The 24,364-nt window shown below is 36.7% G+C and overlaps 1 protein-coding gene across 2 annotated transcripts in view; it reads right to left on the bottom strand.

Annotated features, from left to right (window-relative positions):
- JAKMIP1 (janus kinase and microtubule interacting protein 1) overlaps nt 1-24,364 on the bottom strand; it is a 148,891-nt gene that overhangs the window by 9,568 nt on the left and 114,959 nt on the right. For both annotated transcript variants that reach the window (XM_054066456.1, XM_054066457.1), the window contains exons 16-21: nt 22,185-22,286; nt 19,226-19,279; nt 18,169-18,234; nt 14,867-14,935; nt 11,466-11,543; nt 9,672-9,875 (exon numbers count right to left, since the gene is read on the bottom strand). In XM_054066456.1, coding sequence (XP_053922431.1) covers nt 9,672-9,875; nt 11,466-11,543; nt 14,867-14,935; nt 18,169-18,234; nt 19,226-19,279; nt 22,185-22,286 — 573 coding nt within the window. The remainder of the gene's footprint in view (nt 1-9,671; nt 9,876-11,465; nt 11,544-14,866; nt 14,936-18,168; nt 18,235-19,225; nt 19,280-22,184; nt 22,287-24,364) is intronic.

Here is a 24,364-nt window from a genome sequence, read left to right as displayed (position 1 = left end):
AAACATCACTCTATAAGTAGTATACTGCATCAGCTGTCCTATGCAGGACAAATTTACGTGTGTCTGCACCTACAGCTCAGATTTCCTGGCAGTTGGATAATTTCCCTAGAAGTAATGGTCATTTTCTAAATAAATCCAAACTCAGTAAAAGACTACATAACCCTAGATGTAAATTTATTATTGTCATGAATCCCATCTACAAAGGTGCAAAAAAAAGGGCTGACACAGTTTTAAAAATGTGAATAAACGCAACGGGTTCCTTGCAGATCATTCAACTTGGAGGCCAGGTCCAACGGAAAGATATTAATGCATTAGCAGTGCAGAACCAGCTAGGTACCGACCTCAGAAGGAAAATTTCTGGTATTTTTAGCCTGGACTGGCCCCTGTGCCTATGCTGTAACCTCAAGGTTGCAAGCCACATCTCTGGAACATACAAGGAATCCAGGTTTAGGCGAAATGCAAGCAGCGTAATGCTGGATGTGTGCATGGCAATATTACTCTACTTTCAGTAACAGAGAAATAATGAAGCTATTGGAAAATTATAATATTGCACTTCCATTACTTAACATCAAATGGTTTTGCCAAAATGAAAATGTTTCGCCAAAATAAAAAGGGAAAGTTAATTGCATTCCCACACAGTACACATGAAGTATGTGTGGTCAGTTTGTGTTATAATAGTAATCCATCTACATTAAGTAGTGTTTCCATTAATATGGCATCCATTGTAAAGAAGTCCTGAAATAAATGGAAATCCTTCCACTGAACTCAGTGAGCCCTGGGTTACCATCTCAGAGCTATCATTTTTCTGGTGGAGATAATAAATCAGACCAGTAATGATTTGTTGTAATTTTGAGAGTCTGGCATGGGAGGAAGTTCAGCATTACAAAGCAAGGAAATTGATCTGAGATGTAATGAAGCATCCTACTAGTCTAAGATGCTAGGTCCATATTTCCCCCACCAATCAGCCAAAATGTGCATATTTCCTCTTTCCTTTTAAAGTTTTTCTTTCATGATACTTCAAATTCTTAAAAGAAATGGACCATGTCTCTCTACAATTACATAGTTCTTCACACACATTCTGTTTATTTGACCTGATCTCCCAGCTACGTTTTTAGTAACAAAGGCAGATTCTGAGAATTTCAGTCTTTTCTGTTTATTGGATAGTGATGTGGGCCAAAAGCAGTGGAGTTCTTTATCTAAGTCTTTTGTCCTCCCAAATTCAATCACAGCATTAGCCAGTCATTCACAGTCCCAAAGTAAAACCTTGGATAACTTAAAATCTCAAGGATCTTTGCCAAAGGGGGAAAATGCTACCAGGAAAGGAACACGTGACAAATTTCATCTGCCAGAAAATGATGACCACATCATCCCTCATGCAGATGTCAAACTGCAGAACCGATTTTCTTGTTTCATATTTAAGTGTGTAAGGAAAGAGCCCATCCAAACAAATGTACTGTTTTGCTGACAGTAAAATCAAGAAGAACAATTTAGCTGCCTGAAAAATATGCTTCCTGCAATGCTACTATAGTCGTGAAAACACAAGAACGTACTAGTCAAAGGGTTTAGAAATCACCTTAATAGTTCCTGTGACACACTCTTATTGGATTTACATTCATCAGCAAATCCAAGAAAACAATTTGATAATTTTAGCACTAAGCAATCAAAGAAGGATTTGCTAAGCTGCTTAGAGCCTTGGCTCTGAAATGTTGGAAAGGTTCAGGTTGATGTATATTTACAGGATAGACACCATGGATGGACTATATCAGACAATCATGTTTTAAATCTATGAAGCCAGCTTATGATCAAGAACATATCTGATTCTGCAGCAAAATTTAGCAAGGGGAAGATTTTATCATTCTAACGAAGGGAAGAATCACTATTGTTTCACTGTATCATTACTTTAAGCAGCTTCTCAATACCATTAAGACACAGGTACGTAAAATCTTTAATAATGTGAACAGCATAACTACATTATATGAATAAATTTAAACAACTGTGATTATAAGCAGACTTGCCTTTAGGTCTTATTGAAATCACTAAGCTGGTGGATAAAATTCCTTAATGAAAATAATTATGTTACGTTCTTGATTTAAAAAAAAAAATCAAATGCATTTTAACAGCTATTTAAAAGTCTCTACTGCATTTACAATACAATTTGCATAGGTAATTGCCACACGCATTTACTCAAGCTGTTGAATCTGCTACTGTAAGGGAACTGTATTCAGGAATCCAAATGTCCTTTTGATTTCCATATTCCTAGAACGTGATTTTGCATAACGGACATATGAGAACAAGCAAACACACTGTAACACATTAGCTTAAGCTACTTTTGTTGCCATCTATGGCTTACTTCATGAACGTAAACCTAATATAAATTTCAGCCAGTTGAAATGATATTAATTTTGGATATACAGTGCTTCTCTGATTCTCACCAAGGTCTTTCTTTACATGATAGGTAAAAATTTCATTCCGTTCTGTGATCTGCAGCCTCAACCATGATAATCCAATTAATAGTTACTGAAGTAGGAGAATTGTTCTTGTTAATCTTTATTACGCATTTGTAGTTTCGTTATTTGCCTTTCTGAAGAGAATGAAACTTAGCAGCTGCAATGATGCATTTCTCAGCATGAAATTTAATATGAATTCAATCACATTGGTCTTAGCAGCAAAGCAGTGAATTTTATAAATGCATTTAGCTTAAAATATTTTTTTGGTACAAGCTGATACTGAATGACTATATGTACATGATGATATGGCTTAATTACTAGTAAAATTGATTTTTTTTCTAATACTAAGAGTCCATTTCCCCATTATCTTTGGGGGGGAAAAGGCATCATGTAATATTTATTTAGCATTAAATTTAGATTATTTTACATTCTGATATTAAATTAGCAAATGTCCATGCAAGTAATTATCATGCTATATGTATGAATTATGCTTATGCAAACACATTTAATCTTCACTTCCACAACAAACTTCACACCTCTTTCTTTTTTAGTCTTGTCTTTCCTCAGCTCCCACTGGCCTTTCCTAAGAAACATAGGGTATTCAGGATTTCAGATAAGAGGACTTCAGCATTCAAACTTCAGATAAGAGTTTTCTTGATTCTATTATTACTTTAAGGCATACAATTCCTCCTAATTTGAGTGCAACCTCAATCACACCTTGTTTAGGACAAAGGGAACAGACCTTTCATATCTTTTGTAGGTATTACATCAGTCCTGCTACCATCACTTATTCATACATGTAGTATCACGAAGGCATTAGCAAAGCAGACATGGTTTGATCTGAAGCCTAAATATACAGGAAAAAATACATAAGGAAATATTTTAAGATAAACATAGAAATGACTAAAATTTACTCTGATCTGTTAGGCATGTAATCTTTGGGAAATTACAGAAGTTTATTGTGATATTATCATTATAGCAGCAACGATGCCTTGAAAGACTCAACATTCACTCCTGCATAACAATCAATACCACAGGTCAACTATGATTAACCTCGTCATGGTGTGCTTGATGAGTATAGATTACAGTGAATATAAAAAAAATGCATTATTAACCGTGATCTATTATGTGTTGAACAGCAAAGCACAGAACATTTCTCAGCTGTAAGTATTAGTAATTGCAAATAAATAAATAAATAAATCGGTGGTTGCTCTATGTATTTCTCTTCATCTAGAGCTGTATGCAGATTGCTGGGGATGATCTTTGCTAGCACATGAACGCTTCCGCTTTAAAATAAAAATATTACAACAGATAATTCCTATATAGATTTGAATGCAAAATTATCTGAGACTTTCCCCAATTGTTATTGTTAAGTAACCTTAGTAGTAATACTTCTACATACTTGCTAAACTGCGTGACAAAGCAGTGAGTTTTTGACCAGGCCAGCCTCACTGGTACAAGGCAACGTGCCACATGAGGTGTCATTCATTTGTCCTCTCTGACAACAAGGCAATGTGCCAAAGAGGATAAATTTAAGACAACGCCTCCTTATGCCTATCAATGAGATGCACTGAGAGTAGCATTCTCCCTTCCTCTCTCCCTTCCCCAAGAACCTTCCCAGTCAAACATTAAACCTTAATAATTCTCCTTGGCTGATAAATAGATGGTCTATCAGCCGTAACCAATTACATGGCAAAATGGAGCAGAGCAGCTGCTAGATTTATCCAAGCTTTATCTCAGCATCGGTAGTATATCAAGTGGAAATCTCAGGTTCCTGCTTCACATTGGCAATTCATTTTTAAAAATGAAGGTTTAAATTAATTTTTTTTTAAAGTAAGATTTTTCAGAGAGAAAATCAACAAAAACCCAAATATATATTCTGAATGATCTCATAGATATGGTGACTTACAATTCAATGGATTTGTAAACCAGGTGCTCTTACAGTGTGAAAAAAGTGCCCTACCTTCGAGACAGCAGTAAGAACTCATGGATGAATGGCATCCACTATAGCTTTGTCATCTATCAGCAGTAAGAATTTGGCTCCTCAGGTCAGAAAAAAAAAAGGAATGATGAAACTTCAGAAAGAAAATTAGTTTGGTGTTTCTTGATTTAAATCTATGCTTGTACTTTGACATTTCAGGATGAAGAAAGATATCACTGCTTCTGACTTTTCCTTGGTCCATGAAAAAAAGTGCCTGAGGCACCACGTTTGCTGTGAATCTTCTATGGCAGTGACATATAGAGGTCAGTTTTGAGTTACACCTGTTTTGTCCTAAAGGTTTGTCCCACTCCTTCTAGTAAAATGTGCAAATAAAGTGGTACTTCCTGCTTTTTGTTACTTTTGTTAAAGAAAACATATTTTAAACATTTCCAGCCATATTCCAACTATTTAGATGTGGAATGTGGATGCCTTCAGCATTCCATAGATGCTTAATATTCGGCTCTAGAATTGAAGTAATTAGCTCCATCCAAGAATATTGTAGCTCAAGTTAGAATAAAATAAGACCTGTTCAGTACAATACTACATTGTAACTCAGAGGAAAAAAGTCTCACACTTTTTAATGACACAATGAACTAAGACATCTTTTCTATGTCTTTTTTCTTACAATTTTATACAAAGATAGGACAGCTCTGTGAAATTATTGGATTACATTAATAAAATGTGTTATATTCCTTCTGATTGGCAGCAACCATTTTTGGAACTGAATGTGTGTCAATCTGCTGTGCTTCAAGGATTTCCTAGCTTTTCTTTGTATTTTAAATAAGTAAAAATGAAATCTGTATAAATTCTATTTCTATTATAAATTTTATTCATGTTTGAATAGTGCCAACAGTGCAAATTGAATTAATCTATCCTAATGTAAAGCCTGGTTCTGATCACTTTCCACAATTTCTCACTTCAGAAGCAGCTACAGTCAAACCAACAGGAACATCTTTCAGGTTAGATCCCACTTATTTTATCTAAGGCATAATTTGATGTTCAAATATTTATTAATATAACACAAAATATTTTTTTGAGGTGCTCTAACCCTGAATGCTATGTGGACTTTTTGTGAGGTTTTTTTCAGGGCAGTTGTTTATTGAGGGGTGGGGAAGGCTGAGTTTGCTTAATTAAGACGTTGATATCACTACTTCAGAAACACATTGTATTGCTCCACTTAAAATATTTTTATAGCTTTTATAGCTACAACAATAACTTTTTTCTCTCTCTAGAAATTGCTTAGCATGTTTTATATGTGTGTGTGCGTGTGTGTGTGTGTGTGTAAAATTATCCTTCATAACAGAATCTGCTAGAAAAAAACCTTATTTTCCAAAATGTGCAGAAGCCATCACACCGCACTGACTAGAGCAGAAATGTTACTTTTAAATTAAGATCTGCTGAAAATAAACCAGATAGTGATTTACAAAAGCTTATAATAACAGCATGGTACAATAGAGATGTTTTTGATGGCAACACGTGTAGGAACGGCAGTTGAACCGCACATACCCTATGGCTAGAAGCAAATATCACAAGCTGCTCAGGACAGATTTTTAATTAACATATCTTGCCTCCTCCAAATAGAGAGGATGGTGTAAATGAAAGTACGCTCTCTGACTTACAGGGAGTATTGTCAATATGCTCCAGCTGAGGACCTGTCCCTGAGACCTGCACCTTGCACTCTGGGTTTAATAAAAGTGTTGTATGCCTTAGCAAGCACACAGTACGTCTAATTTGACTCCAAAGTGGCCTCGTTTCCTTAATACACAATGGGTATACATGAATGACTTCATTTATATGCTAATGATCAGTAAGAATGTAGGGCTATACGTGCCCAAAATGAACAGACCTACCAATGTAAAACAGGATCTAACATCCTAAAACATATTTCTTTCACTGGAACAAAGCTAATACACAGTGGCTAAGAACTAAGGCTTTATATCTGGACAAAGAAGCACACATAAAGCAGCACAGACTTATGTTTGGACAACAGTTTACCCACTCTCTTATGCACACCACTATTCTTTCCAGAGAGTATGTTCCCAAGGAAGAACTTTTACATGGTCTCTAAAATCGCGATTGCACAGCTAAATCTTTCAAGTCACTGGATGAAGCAGTTCTTTGTTGAAACTATGTAGACCTACCTGCAGCTTTCAACACATGCCTTGACACTTCTGCATCCTGCATTATTATCAAGGATTATTTACATGCAGAATGAGACAACTCAACTTCCTCTCTATCATCAGATCTTCTTAGACCCCCACTTTGTATGTCTGACAGGTACTCTGACTCAGAGAAGGTTGTATCCAGTCTGCCAGGATAAGCAAAATTGTTCTTTTGAAGCCTTATATCAAGCAGACCCGAAGGTAACGGAAGCAAAGAAATAGGCCTTCTGGAAGTGATCAAAGTTCCAGAGTTCCACAGAATCTGGAGTCTTTAATACACAGTTTCTGTTTCAGGGAAAGTTTGCAACACATACATTCTGTATTAAGTCTTCCAGGTCCATCATGCTGTCACAATCATTCTCTGTAACCTCCACTTCAGCAGAGTAAGAATAGTGCATACTGTAAAGGCACTACGGACTGTACAGACATGACCGGTTCTAGACTACAGGTTTGCTATAGTAACATGTAATGGGTCCTTGCTAATGCCACAATGTCAGCAAAAGAAAAGAGGGGGTTTGTTTAACATAATATCTAGGGATGTACTAAACTTAGAGCAGCTTCATCCATAGCTCCAGATTCTGCCAACACGGGTATGTTCTCATTTTTGTAGCATTCCAGCTTCTGTTATCTGCGAGTGTAGATGAATATAATCCTATGAGAATTAGCCCAGTGACACTACTGATCCATGCTAGGGGTATTTGGTTTTAAGCTGTGGACACGTGCATACAACTACTAGGTTATCAGTATTGACCGCTGTCTCATAAGGACTCAGAAATATAATCTTCAAGAAAAAAAACAACTGAGAGGAAGAAAATGAGGAAATTTCAAATGCAATTTGTTCATCTCCCAGACCTCAGACAAATTAACTACTATCTTTGCCTTTATTTTTCCTCTCTGCTAAAGGGGCTTAGAAATAGATGACTAAAACACTTAGCTCCTTATTAAGCAGTAAAATTCAGTTTAATGTTGTTGTGTAGGGCTGTAACGTAAGCATAGCTAATGAGATGAGCACAACATGAACTCTAGTGACACAGTATAAAATGGATCTGGAGACACAGACATAAACATACATGGCTAATGAGGCTCTTTTTACGTTAGCATTTTTGCTCATAGCATGAGCAAAGTTTTCTTCCACTCTCATCGTATTTAACTTTATTTTGTGGTACAATTTGTGAATACATGAACTGGACTTAACCGAAGTTGTACTCCAGATGTGCACCTGGAGTGCTCTGACTGATAGTGAGCAGTGCCTGGGACCAAACAGAACATGGTCCAGATTAAACCCCTGACAGGTACATAGTATGGATTTTGAGTACTCGGGAATAACTGTTTTCCTCTGCAAATCTACTCCTAGTTCTCCTTACCATTTGCCAATATTACATAGTCCTAATTTGGAAGCTCTGCCCAGGTGTCTCCCAAAAATACACTCCAACAAGGATCACAAAAAGGTCCTAGTCAATAGTGGTCTCTCAAACAGCATCAAACTACATGCCTAGTCATGTAAAAGATCAAACTATATCTACTTTGATGTAAAAAACTGAAATTGTATATTACTTATGTGTAGAGGCAATAGTCAACACATGTCATGCATATGTTAAACATAATTGATAAATAATATTTACCCAACTGAAAAGAATCATAAAATCATTAAATGGTTTGAGTTGGGAAGGACCTTAAAGATCATCCAGTTCCAACTCCCCTGCATTAGCATTCTGAATAAATTACATCTACAGTCTGGCCAGGAAATTGGACTTGAATTCTAACAAAACTTCCCCATTCTCACTAATTTTCAGCTACACCAGTAACATTAAGCTAATAAGTTTTGGCTCCATCTTTACCTACCAAATTTCAAATACTTACTCTCTCTTTCTGACACTTTTAGTGCCAGCTCTATGTTTACTATCACTGATCTGACACTCATTAAAATAAATCAAGAGTCGTTCCTAGTCTCCTGATCTCTATATTGCATGTTCTAAACCGAGGGAACACAGTGAAGGAGCAAGAGAAAGGAGACTTATAGGACATGAGAGGTCAGCTCTAACACTGGCACCATGAGCACTTCTCATCATTGCAGGATGACACGAGATGAATGCAGCAGTGTCGGGTCAGTATATTACATCAGTTGTGGTCTATAGTCATCTACAAAGCCAGCTTGAACAGAGACAGGTGGCTTGAACTAAACTAAATGCAGTTCTTGCTCCAGAAACAGCATCTGAGATAACAACAACAGCCTGAACACATTCGCATAGCAGAATTTGGCATTTGCAATGTGTGATTCCAGGTTTGCACAAAAAATAGCAAGATAAACTTGAGGACAGTCCACAAGATCTAAGACATCTGGCTACATCTTCCAGAGTTTACTATAAAGCGGAACAAAAATCCGTAGGAACAATTATTCCTGCTGGAATAATTAACACAGACGCAGCTGTCTTCTTTTGCTGAATATTTTGCAGAGAAAAACTATCAATCCTACCGAATGATTCTTCAGTAAATAATTACATCACTTGCCAGGAACTTGCCTGAATTCAAGTTGTCAACATTTGTCCTTCAGAAGTGGCTTAGACAGAGAAAGCTTTTCTGAACTAATTTAGAGGCATGAAGTCTTGCATGTGACTTCCTTTTTAGTTTTTTCCTTGAATTTTAAAAGATTTCACAAATAACTAAACAAAATATAAAAGGGGAAAACATAAAAATTAACTGCTATAACTACTGCTTTTGCCTTTCTTCACATAGATGAGTGTTATACTCTTACAACCTTCCATTTTGGCTTTTTCTAATTTAGGCCTTAAACTTGCAACAGGCTCCCCATGGTGTCAGTCCTGTGGAAGACTGTGTGGTTGTACACACATGAAACAGACTGTGCAACAGGACCTTAGAGTGAAAGAGTGACTGATTTTGTGTGCATACCGTGCCCAGCACAACCTGTCCCTAACACTTCTCGTCTCCTTGACATGGGAGCAAAACAAACAATAGACTAAGTGTAATTCAACGAGGTGAGGGTGAAGCGATGCTGTTGTATGGGCAGTGGCAGCAACCACAGAGGTAACACGAACAAGGGGGAAGAGAGAGAACCAGGATTACCTGCTGTGCCTGCTGCAGCAGTTCCATTCGCTCGTGCAAGATCTGGCTGTCAAACTCACGGCTCTGCCTCAGGATCTGCCGCCGCACCTTCTCCACTGCAGCCCGCAAATCCTCCCTCTGGGCTTCGGTCAGCGACTCGCTTGCCCGCCTTCCTGGATCCTGCTGCAGGGCATTATACAGCGTGGCTTCCAGCTCCTGGATTTTCTAATGCAACCCAAATCACATACAGACAGGCTGCCATTTGAATCCACCAAGCCAACGACCCACTAACAGCTAGAGGATAAGGCTAGCAAGCAAAGCCTTAGGCAGGAGGGAAGGACGGACACAGACAGGTAGACAGAAAGCAGCAGTCGTGAGCAGTGAGGAGCATTCCATACAGAGTGCACGTAGCCTCCTGGCACAGAATTACACCTGGGCAATGCTTCCCATTCTAGTAAATGATTGATTTCTTCTATTTAAGAAAGATTCAGATTATAGGTCTGTGGTCAGTATGTAACAGAACCCCAACTCCTGATGCTGAGCATTACAAAATTAATGAAAACTAACAGATTCCCTTCAAGTGCAACTGAATTTTTAAGCCATCCTATAACATAAAAAACTCACAGGGAGAACTGTGAAAAATAGAAATCTTATTGTCTCCCTTTCTTTGGACCTACCATCCTGCCATCCGTTGCTTGAAGTTATGGGCCTAGTTCCAAGCTGCCATAAGTGATGAAGAGAGGAATGCTTTTATATACATACACTTATCCCTCATCAGTCTTTTATCATTTGCCAGATTCCTAACCAGATTCTCATCCACTGACCAAAGCTGCAGTACTTTGCAAAGCAGAGAGCACAGGAGAACTTTAAATTCATTTGGAGAATTGTGTTCCCAAGAATAAAGAAAGAAAGGAATCATGGCAGTGTTTCCCTGACTACAGGGGTTAGTACGATCCTACTAAAAAACAGCATCCAGACTGACAATATTTGGACCAACAGCAACTGACAACATCCCATTAGCCCTCATAACACCTTTGTGAGACAGGTAATTCTATCCATATTAGTGATGCATAAAGAGCTGCACAGAGAGGTTAAATGGCTTGTCCAAGGTCACAGTGCTAGAAATAGTGCCTGCTTGCTTTTATCTCTATTATCTGCTCTGAGCACTAGACTTTGCTTCTTTTCTGAAAACATTTTCCATATGAGAAATATTTACAATGGATAAATATTTTTTTTCCAGGTTATTATATTTTGATTCCTTAAAGGCTTACTGCTAGCAAACTTGTGTGCCAGTTTTACCCATTCCTATCTACTTCCTAACCATTTCCTAGCCTGAAAGAGGGCAAGGTCGCAGCTTCCCTCTTGAAAATTAAGAGGGGCAAGGTAAGGTAAGGTTGGATAGGAAAGCACAGAAAGGAATTGCATAGGAAGAACAGGCATTCTCAACTTGGGATAAGTTAGCAGCAGTCATATTTACAAATGTTTAGGAAAAAGCAAAATTGGAAAATCTCTCAAGTAATTTCTGGTGTATTTGACCAGCGATAGTTTTGTGCATGCATAGACCAGCTCTTCCCAGAAAAACTAACAAGATGTTCACATATTTTATACTAAAAAATGCAATGCAAAAACATTACACTTGAAAATAAGTAATTCATTTCCAAAGTCTCCATTTCAGTAGTATTTGATTTCCTTGTCTGTCAGAAAAATAAATCAATTTAAAAAGAAGCCTATTTATAATTAAAAGGAAAAAAAAACCCCTCTGTATTTTATCAAACTTCTGCAAACATAAAAATTTAAAGAGTGATCTTTTCCTACCATGTATGCCTGGTCCAGTGCTTGCTTCCTGTAGTCGAGTTCTTCCTCTAAATAGCCCTTCTGTTTACTGAACAGGTCCTGAGCAATAATAAAAACAAGGGAATGTTTGTTGTTTATCCTAATTCATCAAGAATCATAAATGTCATCATTTTTAATGTGAGTTTTTCCCCTTGAGAGCAAAGAAAATGATGACATTCATCTTAAGGATATTTGGAATATCAAATTTAAAACATTAGCATTTAAAAATACGTGTATCATATTAAAAGCTTGTACCTATAAAGAACAGACTTCTGCACCAGTGTACAAACCCGCTTTGACCTGACAGAAGTGCACACAAAAGGCTGAAAGGTGAATGGGAAATTGCGTGCCTGTGGCCCCATAGTTATTAGTTGCACAGGGCAGGCCAAGGCGGGAAAGAGAAACATGAGCAAGAGCGCTTGGAAATATCCAGTGTGCACACTTAAGGAAACCATGGCGAAACTCTAATCTGTGTTGTCTAGCCTGTTCTTCTAGGAAGCCAGGACACACAGGGCCCTCGCTGAATCCTCCAGCAACATCCCCTCATGCGTTACTGAAACAGTAATAGCTCAGTTCTAAACTTGTAAAGGTAGGAAGTCAATTTGAAATGGGTAAATGAATTCCCAGAGAGGTTAAGTACCTTTAGTTGAAGTTTTCAACATACCTAGGATTTACAGGGATTTTTTTTGCTTTTGCTTTTAAAATCAAACTTGCCAGTTTTCGCAGTTATAAGTATATATGTATAACACAGGATGGGACTTCAGTGGAACTCAGTATGCAAAAGCATGATGTTGCAAGAAAGTTGTGGACTTGGTTGTCTGAATAGGCAAGTAAGATCCGACTGGCAACAGTACTCTCGCAAAATATGCCTTTAGCATGTTTTGGATGATAGCAAGTAGAACCCAAAATAGTTACTTGATTTTAGTAGCTTTTCTTTCAAGGCAGGTTTTCATGCTCAAAAGCTAGCAGTAGTCTAGAAAGCAGAGAAGGCCTTTGAATTTCACAAATTGAACAGAAAAAAGAATGATGGAAAACACTCTTGCATTTCTCAACAAGTAGAATAAATGCCAAATTAAATACATAGGGTTCTTAATATGATCGATTACAGCTTTTATTAACAGTATTAAAAAAAAAAATCAAATGTTGCTGGTCTGGTTAGTTTTCTTGAGATGGCCCCAAAGTCACTCATCTGGCCAAATTTTACCTCCAGACACATATGTGGGCTTTGAACAGTTTTTCCGGCAGCTGTCAGTGTAGTACTGGCAAATAATTTGCCTAAGCATGAACTATGATGATGAATTCTCACTCTAAACATCTGATTTAAAACAAATCCATTCTGATCAGCAAATTAATGCTTGGGAGGGGCTCACAACATAAAATCATTACAGATGATTCTTGGTAAGAACATCTCATAATTGGTGACAGCAGCAGCATATAAGACTAATATGTCTCAGAGGAATAAGATACTATTTATTCTCTGTATTAGAACTATAACATCTGTTGTCCACCGTTTTTTTATAAACTTGAAGTTTTTTAACTACTTATGAATTAATAGTGAAAGTAGAATCAAAGTTTAAGTCAGACTTTGACCTTGGGGCTGGAATTCAATTACCTGCAGATGGGTATCTATTGCTACTACAGCCATTATAGGGTAGTCAACTTCATATGCTGGTCCAGAAGGGCTGGGATCTAAACAGGTCCTGTAGGATCTATTTCTCAGCTCTTTGTGGACATCTCCAGAACTCTGTAGAGTGTACTATGGCATTAGGCCCCATGTTTATGCAATTGAATCCCATCTTGACTACCCAGGTGGCATTATTTTCTTATGTGGGTTACAGCGACAGCTACATGGCTGGTGTACGAGATGCAATAGCACCATACACTGTGTGATGCACAGTAAAGGACAGGTCTGGTCCTAACATGCTTACAAGCGTCTGGCAACAGAGAAGTAGACTGACTTGCCCAAGACTATAGAGGGTCAAAGCTGCCAACAGATCCCAGAATAGCAACACAGCTACCCTGAACTTGTTGCTTCTCCAGAAGCTATCGTAGAAGCTGGCCACAAAATCCAGGAGGGAAGGAAACAAGAATAGGATCTCAAACTCTTACAGTGAGACCCAAGGACAACCAAACCAGTGCTCAGCCCTTCTGAATAAGGAACGGGTGGATGAAGTACTTAGGGACATGGTTTAGGGAGTGTTAGGAATGGTTGGACTCGATGATCCAATGGGTCCTTTCCAACCTTGTGATTCTGTGATTCTGTGAATGTGTCATTCTAGAATATTACTTCTAAACTCATTTCACAATTAAGTCAATCATTGGCAATGCAAACTCTGAGATTGCTACACTAAAATAAATTCAGGGCTACCCAGAGTAAAACTTGAAAACATCACAGATGGTAAGTGAGAAGATAATAAACCAAGTTAGAAAGAAACTATTGTTTTCCAGTTCCTTTTATATAAATATCTGGTATTTGTGAGCATTTTCCCTCTCCAAAACCTTTGCATTTTTCCATAACAAGAGTTAAAAATAAATAAATACTAAAAGGATCATATCAATGTTAAAGTATTAGTAGTATGATAGACTACATCCAATAGAGAACATAATCTTAGCACTTTTTTTTATCGTGACCCAAATACACACTTCCCCAGTGGCCCTGGGCAAATCACTTAACCTCCTTGTTTCAGTTTCCCATTCTTTAAGGTAAATGTAATACTGATTACTTATCTACCTGTACAAGGTGTGGTGAGGATTAATCAGTGTTTGTAAAGCCATTTGAAGATGAGAAGCATAGCATGCATGGTAAACCAATAAAATCAAACACTCATTCCAAATCTCTTTTTTCAACATATGGAAAAACAAGGTCAGAATAGCACTGATGTTTTTATGCAAGACAAAACTGCTTTTGAGAAAAACATTCTCTCTTTAAGCATGAAGACCTTGGGGAAAGAAAGTTCATCTGGAGTAAGAGGTCTTTACAACTTGTCCAGAAGCAAAATACCGCAGAGCAAAGGAATATCCTTGACAAATCTAATAACATGATGCCAAGATTAAAAAGACAGTGCTGTTGCCAGGCAAGTTAAGACACAGAAAAAGCACAAAGATAATTTCACACTCTTTGGCAGCTATGCTCTGTAAAGTTATGCCTTCATGTCCTAATTTGTACGTATTTTGCTAATTTTGTTCTACATAGCTTTGACACTTCCCTTCCACCCCAAAGAATGTAAACAATGAATTGTTCTAGAACCCTCTTGCCTGTTTTACCATGAAGCAATTTCTGTTAGGCAGAGAAAGGCAGCAAATCAATTTGTGATGAAGTTGATAACCATTCCCTTAAGATTAATTTAGCTAAATTAATTATATTGTTAGATATTGTTCCTTACCTTTTCATTCTCCAGATCTAACATCTTCTGCGTCAGGGCAGCTTCTGTCCCCTCTATTTGTTTTAACCACTATGTGAAGAGAGCAGTGTGAAGAGGGAGAAATAAAAAATGAAAAAAAAAGCCCAGAGCTTTTGAAAAATTTGCATCTAATATTTTGCCAGTTTATTGCCAACATTCCCAGGCATACGCTTCTTCTTTGCTGTTTTTACACTCGGAAGTTACACACGAATAAACAGGTTGTGAAAACACAGACAGGATGGAGGACAGTAGACGCACACTGAAGAATAACAAGTGGAAGTTGTTTTCCTACAACAAATTAAGGGGTTTCCTCCCATGTAAAGTTTAAGATACAAAGCAGACTTGGGTGAAGAAGGCAAAATTAACCCAATTTTTTCTGACTAGATATACCCATTGCTTGTTGACCTGATTTGCAAAACCATCATATGGTTTTAGAGCATTCGTCCTGCATTTTTCAAGATGGTAATTTAAATAAAAGGCACGGTGTCAAACACAATCCTTTATTTTGCACAGTTTGCTACACCTTTCATGAGAAGAGGGTCACTTCTAAAATATCGGTACTCTAGAGATAACAATAAAATGGAGAGAAAGATGGAAGTCCACCCAGTTACTTCTCTGAATCCCTTGCCATTGTGATGATAAACAAATCAGAATTAAGAAGAATGGCCATTGTATTTCAATGGTAAAATTACATATTATAATAGCTAAATGCATGGCTAAAAGATTCTTGCTTAATTACTGACAGTCACCAAGACTATGTTAATATTCAGCATTTAAGTTTATTGAAATGGATGGGAATGCTCAGTTCTGAATTGGTTTGTTTCATTTCCATTCATTACTCTATTTACTTTAATTCTTTTAGTAAGCTTTACACACTGACATTTTAAATTTAGGGGTTTGGAAGTTCACTGGGCCTCAAACTCAAAGGAAGTAATAACATATCCATTTTTCTCCAAAGACTTAGATAGGAAATCTGCAAACATAAGTTTACAAGTAAGCAAAATGTGAATTAATTAATTCATCCTTTTGGAACTTCCACTATTTAAGAGACTGATGAATAAAGATGGCAACTTGTTTCATCTGCTTAGTAGATATAGCTTTGTATGGGGCTGCAAAAAAAAGTGAACAGGAGCACCGCATTCCCCCGTGACCCTATTCTCATGATCTTTGTTTTCTTCATTTTGAAGGTGACAGAGTGAAGATATCCCTAAGGAAAACCTGTCTACTGATAAAGGATTTGGCAAGACAGTGAGCATTCTGAATCTTTGAAATCAATAGAAATGGGAAGTACTTAGCATCTCTCACTGCTACCCTCAATATTTGCAAATGAAGGGTTATTTTCAAAAATTAAAGGTCTAATTTCTTGAAGTTATGAATTATATGCCAAACTAAATGTTGATTCTGATCTTTCTATGCTTGTAAGCCATTCTGGAACCAAGTGGTATTGGGACTTATAATCAGTTGTAGCATCCAAAATAAGCTTCTCTGGAAACGTGCCAGTAGAACCTAGAAACATTCCTTGCCTGTCGGCTTGATTTCCAGAAGATCACTGCTAGTGGTTGGGTATAAGAGATTTGACCTAAATAAACACTGAGTATGATTAATTAGCACATATGAGTATAGTGAGCACAACAACTCTGCCTGTAGTATCATTTTTGTACCAAAAGACCCCATTACGAGATCATTCTGTATGATAGTTTCTTGTAATTAAGGAATTAAAAGAATTCACACGGGGAGCTCTCTGGCCCTTATTTAAAGGGACATCTGAGATGGTTGCATCACACTGGAGAAGGCAGCAGAGTTGCTTTAAATTTAAGTTGCTTTCCCCTTGATTCATTCAACCCTCTTGATTCAATTTGGTAGCAGCTTGTACTTACTAAATTACTGTGAGGTACTCACTAAGATGACACAAAATGGATAGAGTCCACAGATAACATGAACTGTTTTCATCTCATTCTTCAAACTCTGTCTTATTTACATATAGAAGATAAAACTAAAATCTCCCATCCTCCTGATGGAATGTTCAATTTTGATAATAACCAGATTATATGATACCACACAAAAAAAAAAAACCAACCCTAAAACATCATAACAAAGTGGGAACTGGCAGAAATTTTGTGGGGAAAAAAAAGGGAAAAAAATGAAATTAAATTAGCATAAACAAATAAAGCATTGTAGCTGTATGTTTCTATCATTTAACGAATTATTTCAGTTGATGAAGTATTACAATCTTTACTGTTGTGATCAGTTGCTAAAGGAATAAACTCACAGATAACAAAGTGTATGTCCTGTTCTGCACCACTGTGACACAAATAAAATAATTCCAGTGGCACTTTTTGCACAAGCACTAATTTACTTGAAGAATAATGACCCAGCCCAGTCCCTAACATTTGGCCAGTTTTGCTCTCTATCTTAGCCTTGTGTACTGGGGATCTTCCACTGGATATAATGATCATCACCTCCTCTTTTCAGCGCTGTAGGGCAATGAAAAGCATACAGAATTAAGCATTTCTCCTCATTTTATTTAGCTTATAGCAGCTACTCATTTAAATTAATGATTAATAATTTAACTAATTTACATTATCCACATTAAGATATTCAGATAAGTAGATTATCAAAATTATATTAATTAAAGCAATTATTACAAAATGACTAAAATTTAATTTTAAAGTTCTGATTCTGAATTTCAAAAACACATCCAGGAAAGGTTTAATAGGGACCCATGAAGAGCTTCTTCAGAGAAAAAGGCAAGTCTTTTTCAGTTTGAAATGTCATCTTTATTCCTATACAGGTTCTCTCTGTAACTGGAGAAGTAAAGAAGCAGTCACACAGAACTGAGCAACCTGACTGATTACCTGTCTTTTTCACTATCTATGCCCACTAATTTATAGAGGAAAGGACCAAAGACCACTCACAGCTTTTTCAGTCATACACCTTAATGGACGCAATGGACCACGGTGGTACGACTTCCAGAGAATTTTACAGCACCCTGTTCCCAGAGAGCTGAGGACACTGGTACTTATGAGAATGGAGTCTCTTTTGTTAAGTGGCTTTTTAGTACTTTATTCTAAGGGGCTATCTCCAAAATATGTTTTTATTTCTAAATTGGGTATACTTCGTAGATTTGATTTTACCTCAGGATATCACAATTCCCAATGGTCATGTAGGTGAATGCATGCTCCAATGCAGACGACTAACAGAAAAGTAAGTCGGGCTTCCCTGGCAAAATTACATAATATCTTAAAAGACATGGTCATCAGAGAAAAATCTTTACTGAATTCTACCTTTTCACAGAGGGAAAGCACAGTCCCAGCTTGGATTATTGCAACCTGTTCTTCATTTCTCAAATTCTAAAATATAAAAAGATATATTTTAAATTGGCTTGGAAACACTTTCTTCAACACAAGTGATATACTTCAACTCTACTTTAAAGAATAAGTCAGTAATAACATTTAGCGCTTTATAAAGACATCCAGAAAGGTTCCCACAATTGAAAGTATTAAAAGCTAAACCAAGGGTACTTAGTCTCTACTCTGTTTTAGTACACCACTCCCGCAACACTTTTGTAACAGTTCATTATTCAATGAAAATTAACAAGATACTGTCAGGGATTTTGATTTTTCTTTTTCTAGCCAGAAAAATGCCATTTCACTTGACCACAGACCTGCAGCAGGTGAATCTCCCCTTCATGCACTTCAAAGCCAGAGCTCCCATCAACAAAAACAATGCATAGAATGAGCAAGTCCCACAGAAACCGCCACAGAACATGCGACATAAAAAGTAAGTGTAGAGCTTAAACCTAGTATTACAAAGACCTCAAACTGTTAAAGATACTATTAAAGTGGACTCTGTTCCATGGATGTTTGAGCCTCAACCATATGAGCAAGATTTTATACTGTATTTGGCAACAAGATAATTTGTAACCAATTATCTTTGCTCTTTCTCCCAGCAAAACCACCCTGGGCAGAGGATCCCTTCACAGTAGCAGGTGCTACTATTAATACCCAAGAGAAGAAATTCAGGAATAAATTGGTCTGACTTTGACTTCCTTATTTTTCTCCCCTACCCTGTTTTATAACTTTTCCCTCTATCTAATACAGTGCCTTTTTACCGCGTCATTCAGCCAATATCAGATCTTAAGAAAATACACTTTCACTAGCATCAGTTTAACTAAAAGATTCTCTTTTAAGTTCATAAAGGTAGCACTATAGCCATTCATACAAATACAGGCATATAAAATTCACCCTGTGCATTTTCTTCCATATTATTTTCTGCTGTAGGAAAAAATGCTTTAAAATAACCATAAAGCTAGAGGTATATTTGAAATTAAAATTTTTTTACCCCATTATCTCCAAGAATATCTAGCTTCTTCATAAGTTCAGATATATTCACATCCTGAAAAAGATGTTCAACATTTATTTTTTATTAAGTAGGTGAGCAACAGTTTTTACATGCTACGTTTTATGCATGCAAAAAGAGTTGAAATGTAAATAAGTGAAAAATTAGTTTTTCCATCACAATTACAAAAGTGTTATCGATACTTCCAGAGACAAAAGCAAATGTCATTCTTGATCATAGCAATCAACACTGATGTCTGTGTATGAGGGCAGAATGTTCCTGTACAATTCACATTTACCATTCTGCTGATGTATGCAGATGAAAGATCAAAACTGATAAACAGGATTAAAGGATTGGGTTTTTTTTTTCTGTTTGGATTGGGGCATCAAGTACATCAAGATACAGAAGTTAGAAGAACAGCATGAACAAAATAATTGTTAAGAAGGTTTTTGCTTTTTTTAAAAAAATATTTTTTTTAAACAAAAGAGCTGGGTTTCAAATCTGCCTCACAGCGGCAGAAGGGAACATGCACGGTGGGCTGAACTTGCTTCTCCAAATGCGATCAGTCCACAACCTTTGTGACTAGAAAGCCATGTTTCTCTGCCAGTCAGCCCCTAGATCCAGGAAAAGGAGCAGACAACCCATCCTGATTTAGGCCCACTTTATTTACTGAAATAAAGAAAAATACCACTCTGATACAAAAGAAGAGAGAGGAATTAATTCATACAATGTCTGTATTTTACACAGTGCCAGGGACCATTCCAAGGACCCAGGACTCTATATTCTACTTTAAAAAGTTGTTGGAAAGCTTCATGCAGTTGTTAAACCTGCATTCATCACATTCTCCTGAACTATCCCAAGTATGGTTCACAAGTGAACATGGACCAGGCATCGTTCCCCTTGACAGCTTGTTTGCAGCTGGAAAGGTCCGAGAGCATGGACAATGACCAGTTCACATTAATCCAAAATGCTTAATACAGATGCATAAAGCAAGAGAGCCTTGTTAAATGCTGGTACCCTCAGCTTCTACTCATGTTCAGCCCTTCTTAGAAGATCTCATAGGGCTGTGCTTTGCCTCAATAGTTCCATTACTTACAGTACATAATGTACTGGTTTGAATCTATGTGTTGTGCAACTGCATTATGTGGGTAGTCAGGATGATGAATCTTTAAATTTTTTTAAAGCCAAATTAGCTATCCTTGCAAATTACATAACTTCACCAGAATATATTTGCTTATGATTCCCAACCCAGAAGACTCTGTTAAGGAAGGCTTAATAGGATATAAAAGATTTCCTGACAACTGGGCACAGATGTAGAAGAGAATCCACAAATTTACCCTAACTCCAAAAAAGGAACGATGTGCTGTGTTCAAGTTGATCTATCCTGACAACTCCCCTTCCTCTTTCCTTTCTCCCCCAACACTTGGCAGGATCTCCAAACACTACATTGGCTGTTAAGCAGTGCACATCAGTAATTTTAGAATGGTGTGGACTTTAATACACACTTCTACTTTGACTGGTGTTAAAAACAAAACTATTGAATATGATCAGCATTAATAATGTTGTATGGAAACTGCTTTAGCTGATCAGTTACACAAGTGAAGAATGGAATTTAGTTAAGACAGGCAAGTTCTTGCTCCTATTGAGCCAGAAATACTCATTCTAATTTACTCCATGATGGAGCCTATAGAAAGATTTAGAAATTATATAAGATTTTGCATTATTCTAGAATCTAATTTGCTACTTACAGTTAATATTTTAAAACACACTGAAAATATATAAAAAGTCGACAATTTCAGTATGCTACATGATTGCCCCTGCTTCCAGGTAAGTGAACTGAGAGGCAGATTGAAAAATACAATGGAAAAAATATGAATTCTAGATCCCAGTAAGCTGTACCTGCAACGGGCAACATGCAAATTAGAATAACAGATAAGTTAAAAAGGAAGCCTGGCATCCCATCGAGGCTCTTTTGAAAGGTAATATGTTAACTGATGACTCTTGGTGTGGTTTGGGAAATAACTACCCAATCAAACCTGTAGGTAAGAATCAGGTTTTAACTTCTTTTTTCCTTTGGACTACCCAGCTCCCTAACAATATGCAGCCTACAATTTCAGTTCATTGCCACTACAGGCAATTGTGCTTATGCAGGCATTGATTTAAAACAAGCCTTCTATAAGAGAATGTGTAAACACAAGTATAAATTACTAGCAAATGCCATGGAGTATAACATACAGAAATATTGGTTACTCGTAGAAAAGTTACCCTGTCCTTTTGTGCAATTAAACTAACCAATCAACCTGAATGCAGTCTTAAGTGAACCAGCATGCAAATCAATTTGTACAGCTACCCTATTCAAGGGAGAACAAAAGTGAAAAGAGCAATTCTTGCTTCCCCACAGCAGAAGTTAAGCAAGTGAGATCCCAATGTTTTTCTTGTGCTTGATCTAAAAGGATAGATAACAGTCTCATCTGTTTTAATGAGTTTTGGACCAGGCACCTCATGCTTCAAGACCCTGGCCTGTGCAAATACCTTAAGCATATTAATTCAAAAAACAAAATGCATAGGTGCTTCACTAAATTGAGTGTAAAATAATAGGTGAATGTTATATTTCTGGTCTTAGATGAAAACATTTAATACCAAGAACAAAATACTGTAGCAAGTCTGACAATGAATTGCATTAACATCCACAAAATTCTCCGCTGTTTTCACAACGATACCTAAACAAAATGTAATTTATTTTTATTAACCAGCCTTCAATTTCACTGATGAACTCCTGATAGACTACTAGATCAAATCCTTATGATACCCTTTCCCCGGTTAAAAGTATGTTTTCTCACTATATTTATTTTTTCAGACTTTCTTCCCTACAGCAAGATGGCAAGCCAGTTGTTTGGATATTGGGTTGGTCATTCCAAAAAAGTTCCTGGGCATCCAGCTCTTACTGATGCCCTAGATATACCTTTATTCCTTCCTGTTGACAGAACAGTTGAAGTGCACTTCCATTGTTTTCAGGGAAGGTGGTTATATGAAGATTAAATGCTGGCGACCTTCGTTCTCTCTCCTGAGGAAAGATTTAGTTTAAAAACAACATGTGTGATCATATGTAAACATTATTTCTCACCCTTAGAAAAACATAGTTGTACATTAAAAAGGCAGATTCCTATTCACATTCCAACTATACGGTACTTACACATACTTTTCACCATATTTGAAGGCTTTTGGCCTTCGCTAAGCACAAAAACAGTGTTAGCATCCAACTGATTCCATGCACACACAGTTTCTGCAAAAGTAACCAACATTCCTCAGATGCAAGAACATTCGCATGCTGGCCAAATAACTGAATGTAGCTCTAAAAAACTCTGCAGTTTTTTATGTTGGTTATAACCTTATTTAACTATTGCTTTCTTTCATAAAACAAATAGCAACTCAGCAAGAAGAAAATGCAGGGGAAAATCTAAACTCCACTGTGAAATAGTATTATGACTGAAAATTTTCTCTTTAAGCTGTGTATCTGCTCCCTGTTTATTCTATAGTGAACCTTTCTACTAGAGCATGTAAAATCTCCAGTCCTGTTCCCTGAACAATCCAGGATGTTGGAATATATTGAAAGGTAACACTAATCTACACTTACGATGTTCTTAATGCCAAACCTGGAAATTATACATTCTCATTTATTTACAACTATAGTAATACAAAACTTTATCCAGCCTATCTACTTGACTGTCATGCATTTCTTCAAAACACTAACCTATTATCTATTCAGAAGGCAGAAATATAATAAAACAATAAATAAGCAATTTTACTTAAATTAAATTTTAACAGCCTGTGAAAATGACTGGATTAAAGGATCTGGGCAATAAAGACACTGTGTCTTATTCTGAATTCTCTATGGCCATGGGCACACGAGTGAGAAAAATCACGTTTCCTCTCCATGTTACAAGAGGAGAAGCTGGCAACAAGAGATACAGTTTCTGACTGCATAATGAAAAAGAGCTTGTGCAGATATTTTAGTGCCTATGACCAGCAATGCCTTGCCCAATTTGCTAGATCACAAAACGTAGTGCTTTGATTGATAAGGCAAGCAGGTTGCATCCATTCACTTACGCACATTACAAATCACTCTTGTTCATTAACTAGCTTAAACCTAACTTGAAACCACAATGTAGAGAGAAAAATCACTGTATCCTATATATTTCCCCCCTCACAGGCTCCTTTTAAAATAATTTTTGCATTAACAGTCTAATTTTGAAATGGGCTTAAATGGCCTAGCTGTTATAACCCAAAACCAGAAGCTTAATTCTTGTCCAAATTCAGTTCCCATTTTAGATTTTTTTAAAAAAATTATTTTATTGCTCTAAATTCACCTGATTATATTAAGTAACATTGTTGTGTTTAGACTCTAGTCTAATTTTAAATAAATTAATTGTTCTCAAAAAAACTCCATCGTATTTACCAGAAGCATTCATGATTTTACTAAAGCATTCATGTTGTCAGTCAACTTTGTGTCTATGTGCTTGTCTACTATGGAAAAAAAAAAATCTTGCAATCACACAAAAATACTTCATTGCTATTCTGTGAAAGAAGTTCTTAAAAGATTTGGCACATGACAAAACTCAGCATATCACACTGAGCTATTTTTCATGTGATTCTTCCACGTCAAAAAAGACATTCCTTAAGCATGTACTGAAGCACTTCCTTTCTTTCTCTAAGAGAAAGTTTTTGAGTATTTTAATTCTAAGAACGCTTACGCTTTAGGAAGCAGTTTCTAGTGTAACTGCAAAGTCAAATGCTAAATTGTTCAATATTTTACTTTACAGTTGCATAATAAAATATAAAGATATATATTAAAAACATGCTTATTTTCCTGCACATCTACTGAAATCCTAATAACCTAAATTCATAATTTTGAATATAGTAAGCTATGACACAAAAAATACATGATTGATACAGAACTAAAAAAATATTAAGAAACGTCAAAGACAAAAAGCAGAATGTCCACTTAACAGGACGACATGACATTTTCATTATTATTAGAGAAGTTACGCATGCCAAGATTTTTGGTGAGACGTGCTGGGTGATGAAAATTACAGAGGAGTGACAATGACAGGCTTCTTGGAGAGTTTATTCTAAATGGTGTTA

The sequence above is a fragment of the Cuculus canorus genome, chromosome 4, assembly GCF_017976375.1.
Source record: "Cuculus canorus isolate bCucCan1 chromosome 4, bCucCan1.pri, whole genome shotgun sequence".
Classification (NCBI taxonomy): domain Eukaryota; kingdom Metazoa; phylum Chordata; class Aves; order Cuculiformes; family Cuculidae; genus Cuculus; species Cuculus canorus.
The sequence above is the reverse complement of the archived record's forward strand: the minus strand, read 5'-3'. Positions and strand labels throughout refer to the sequence as shown.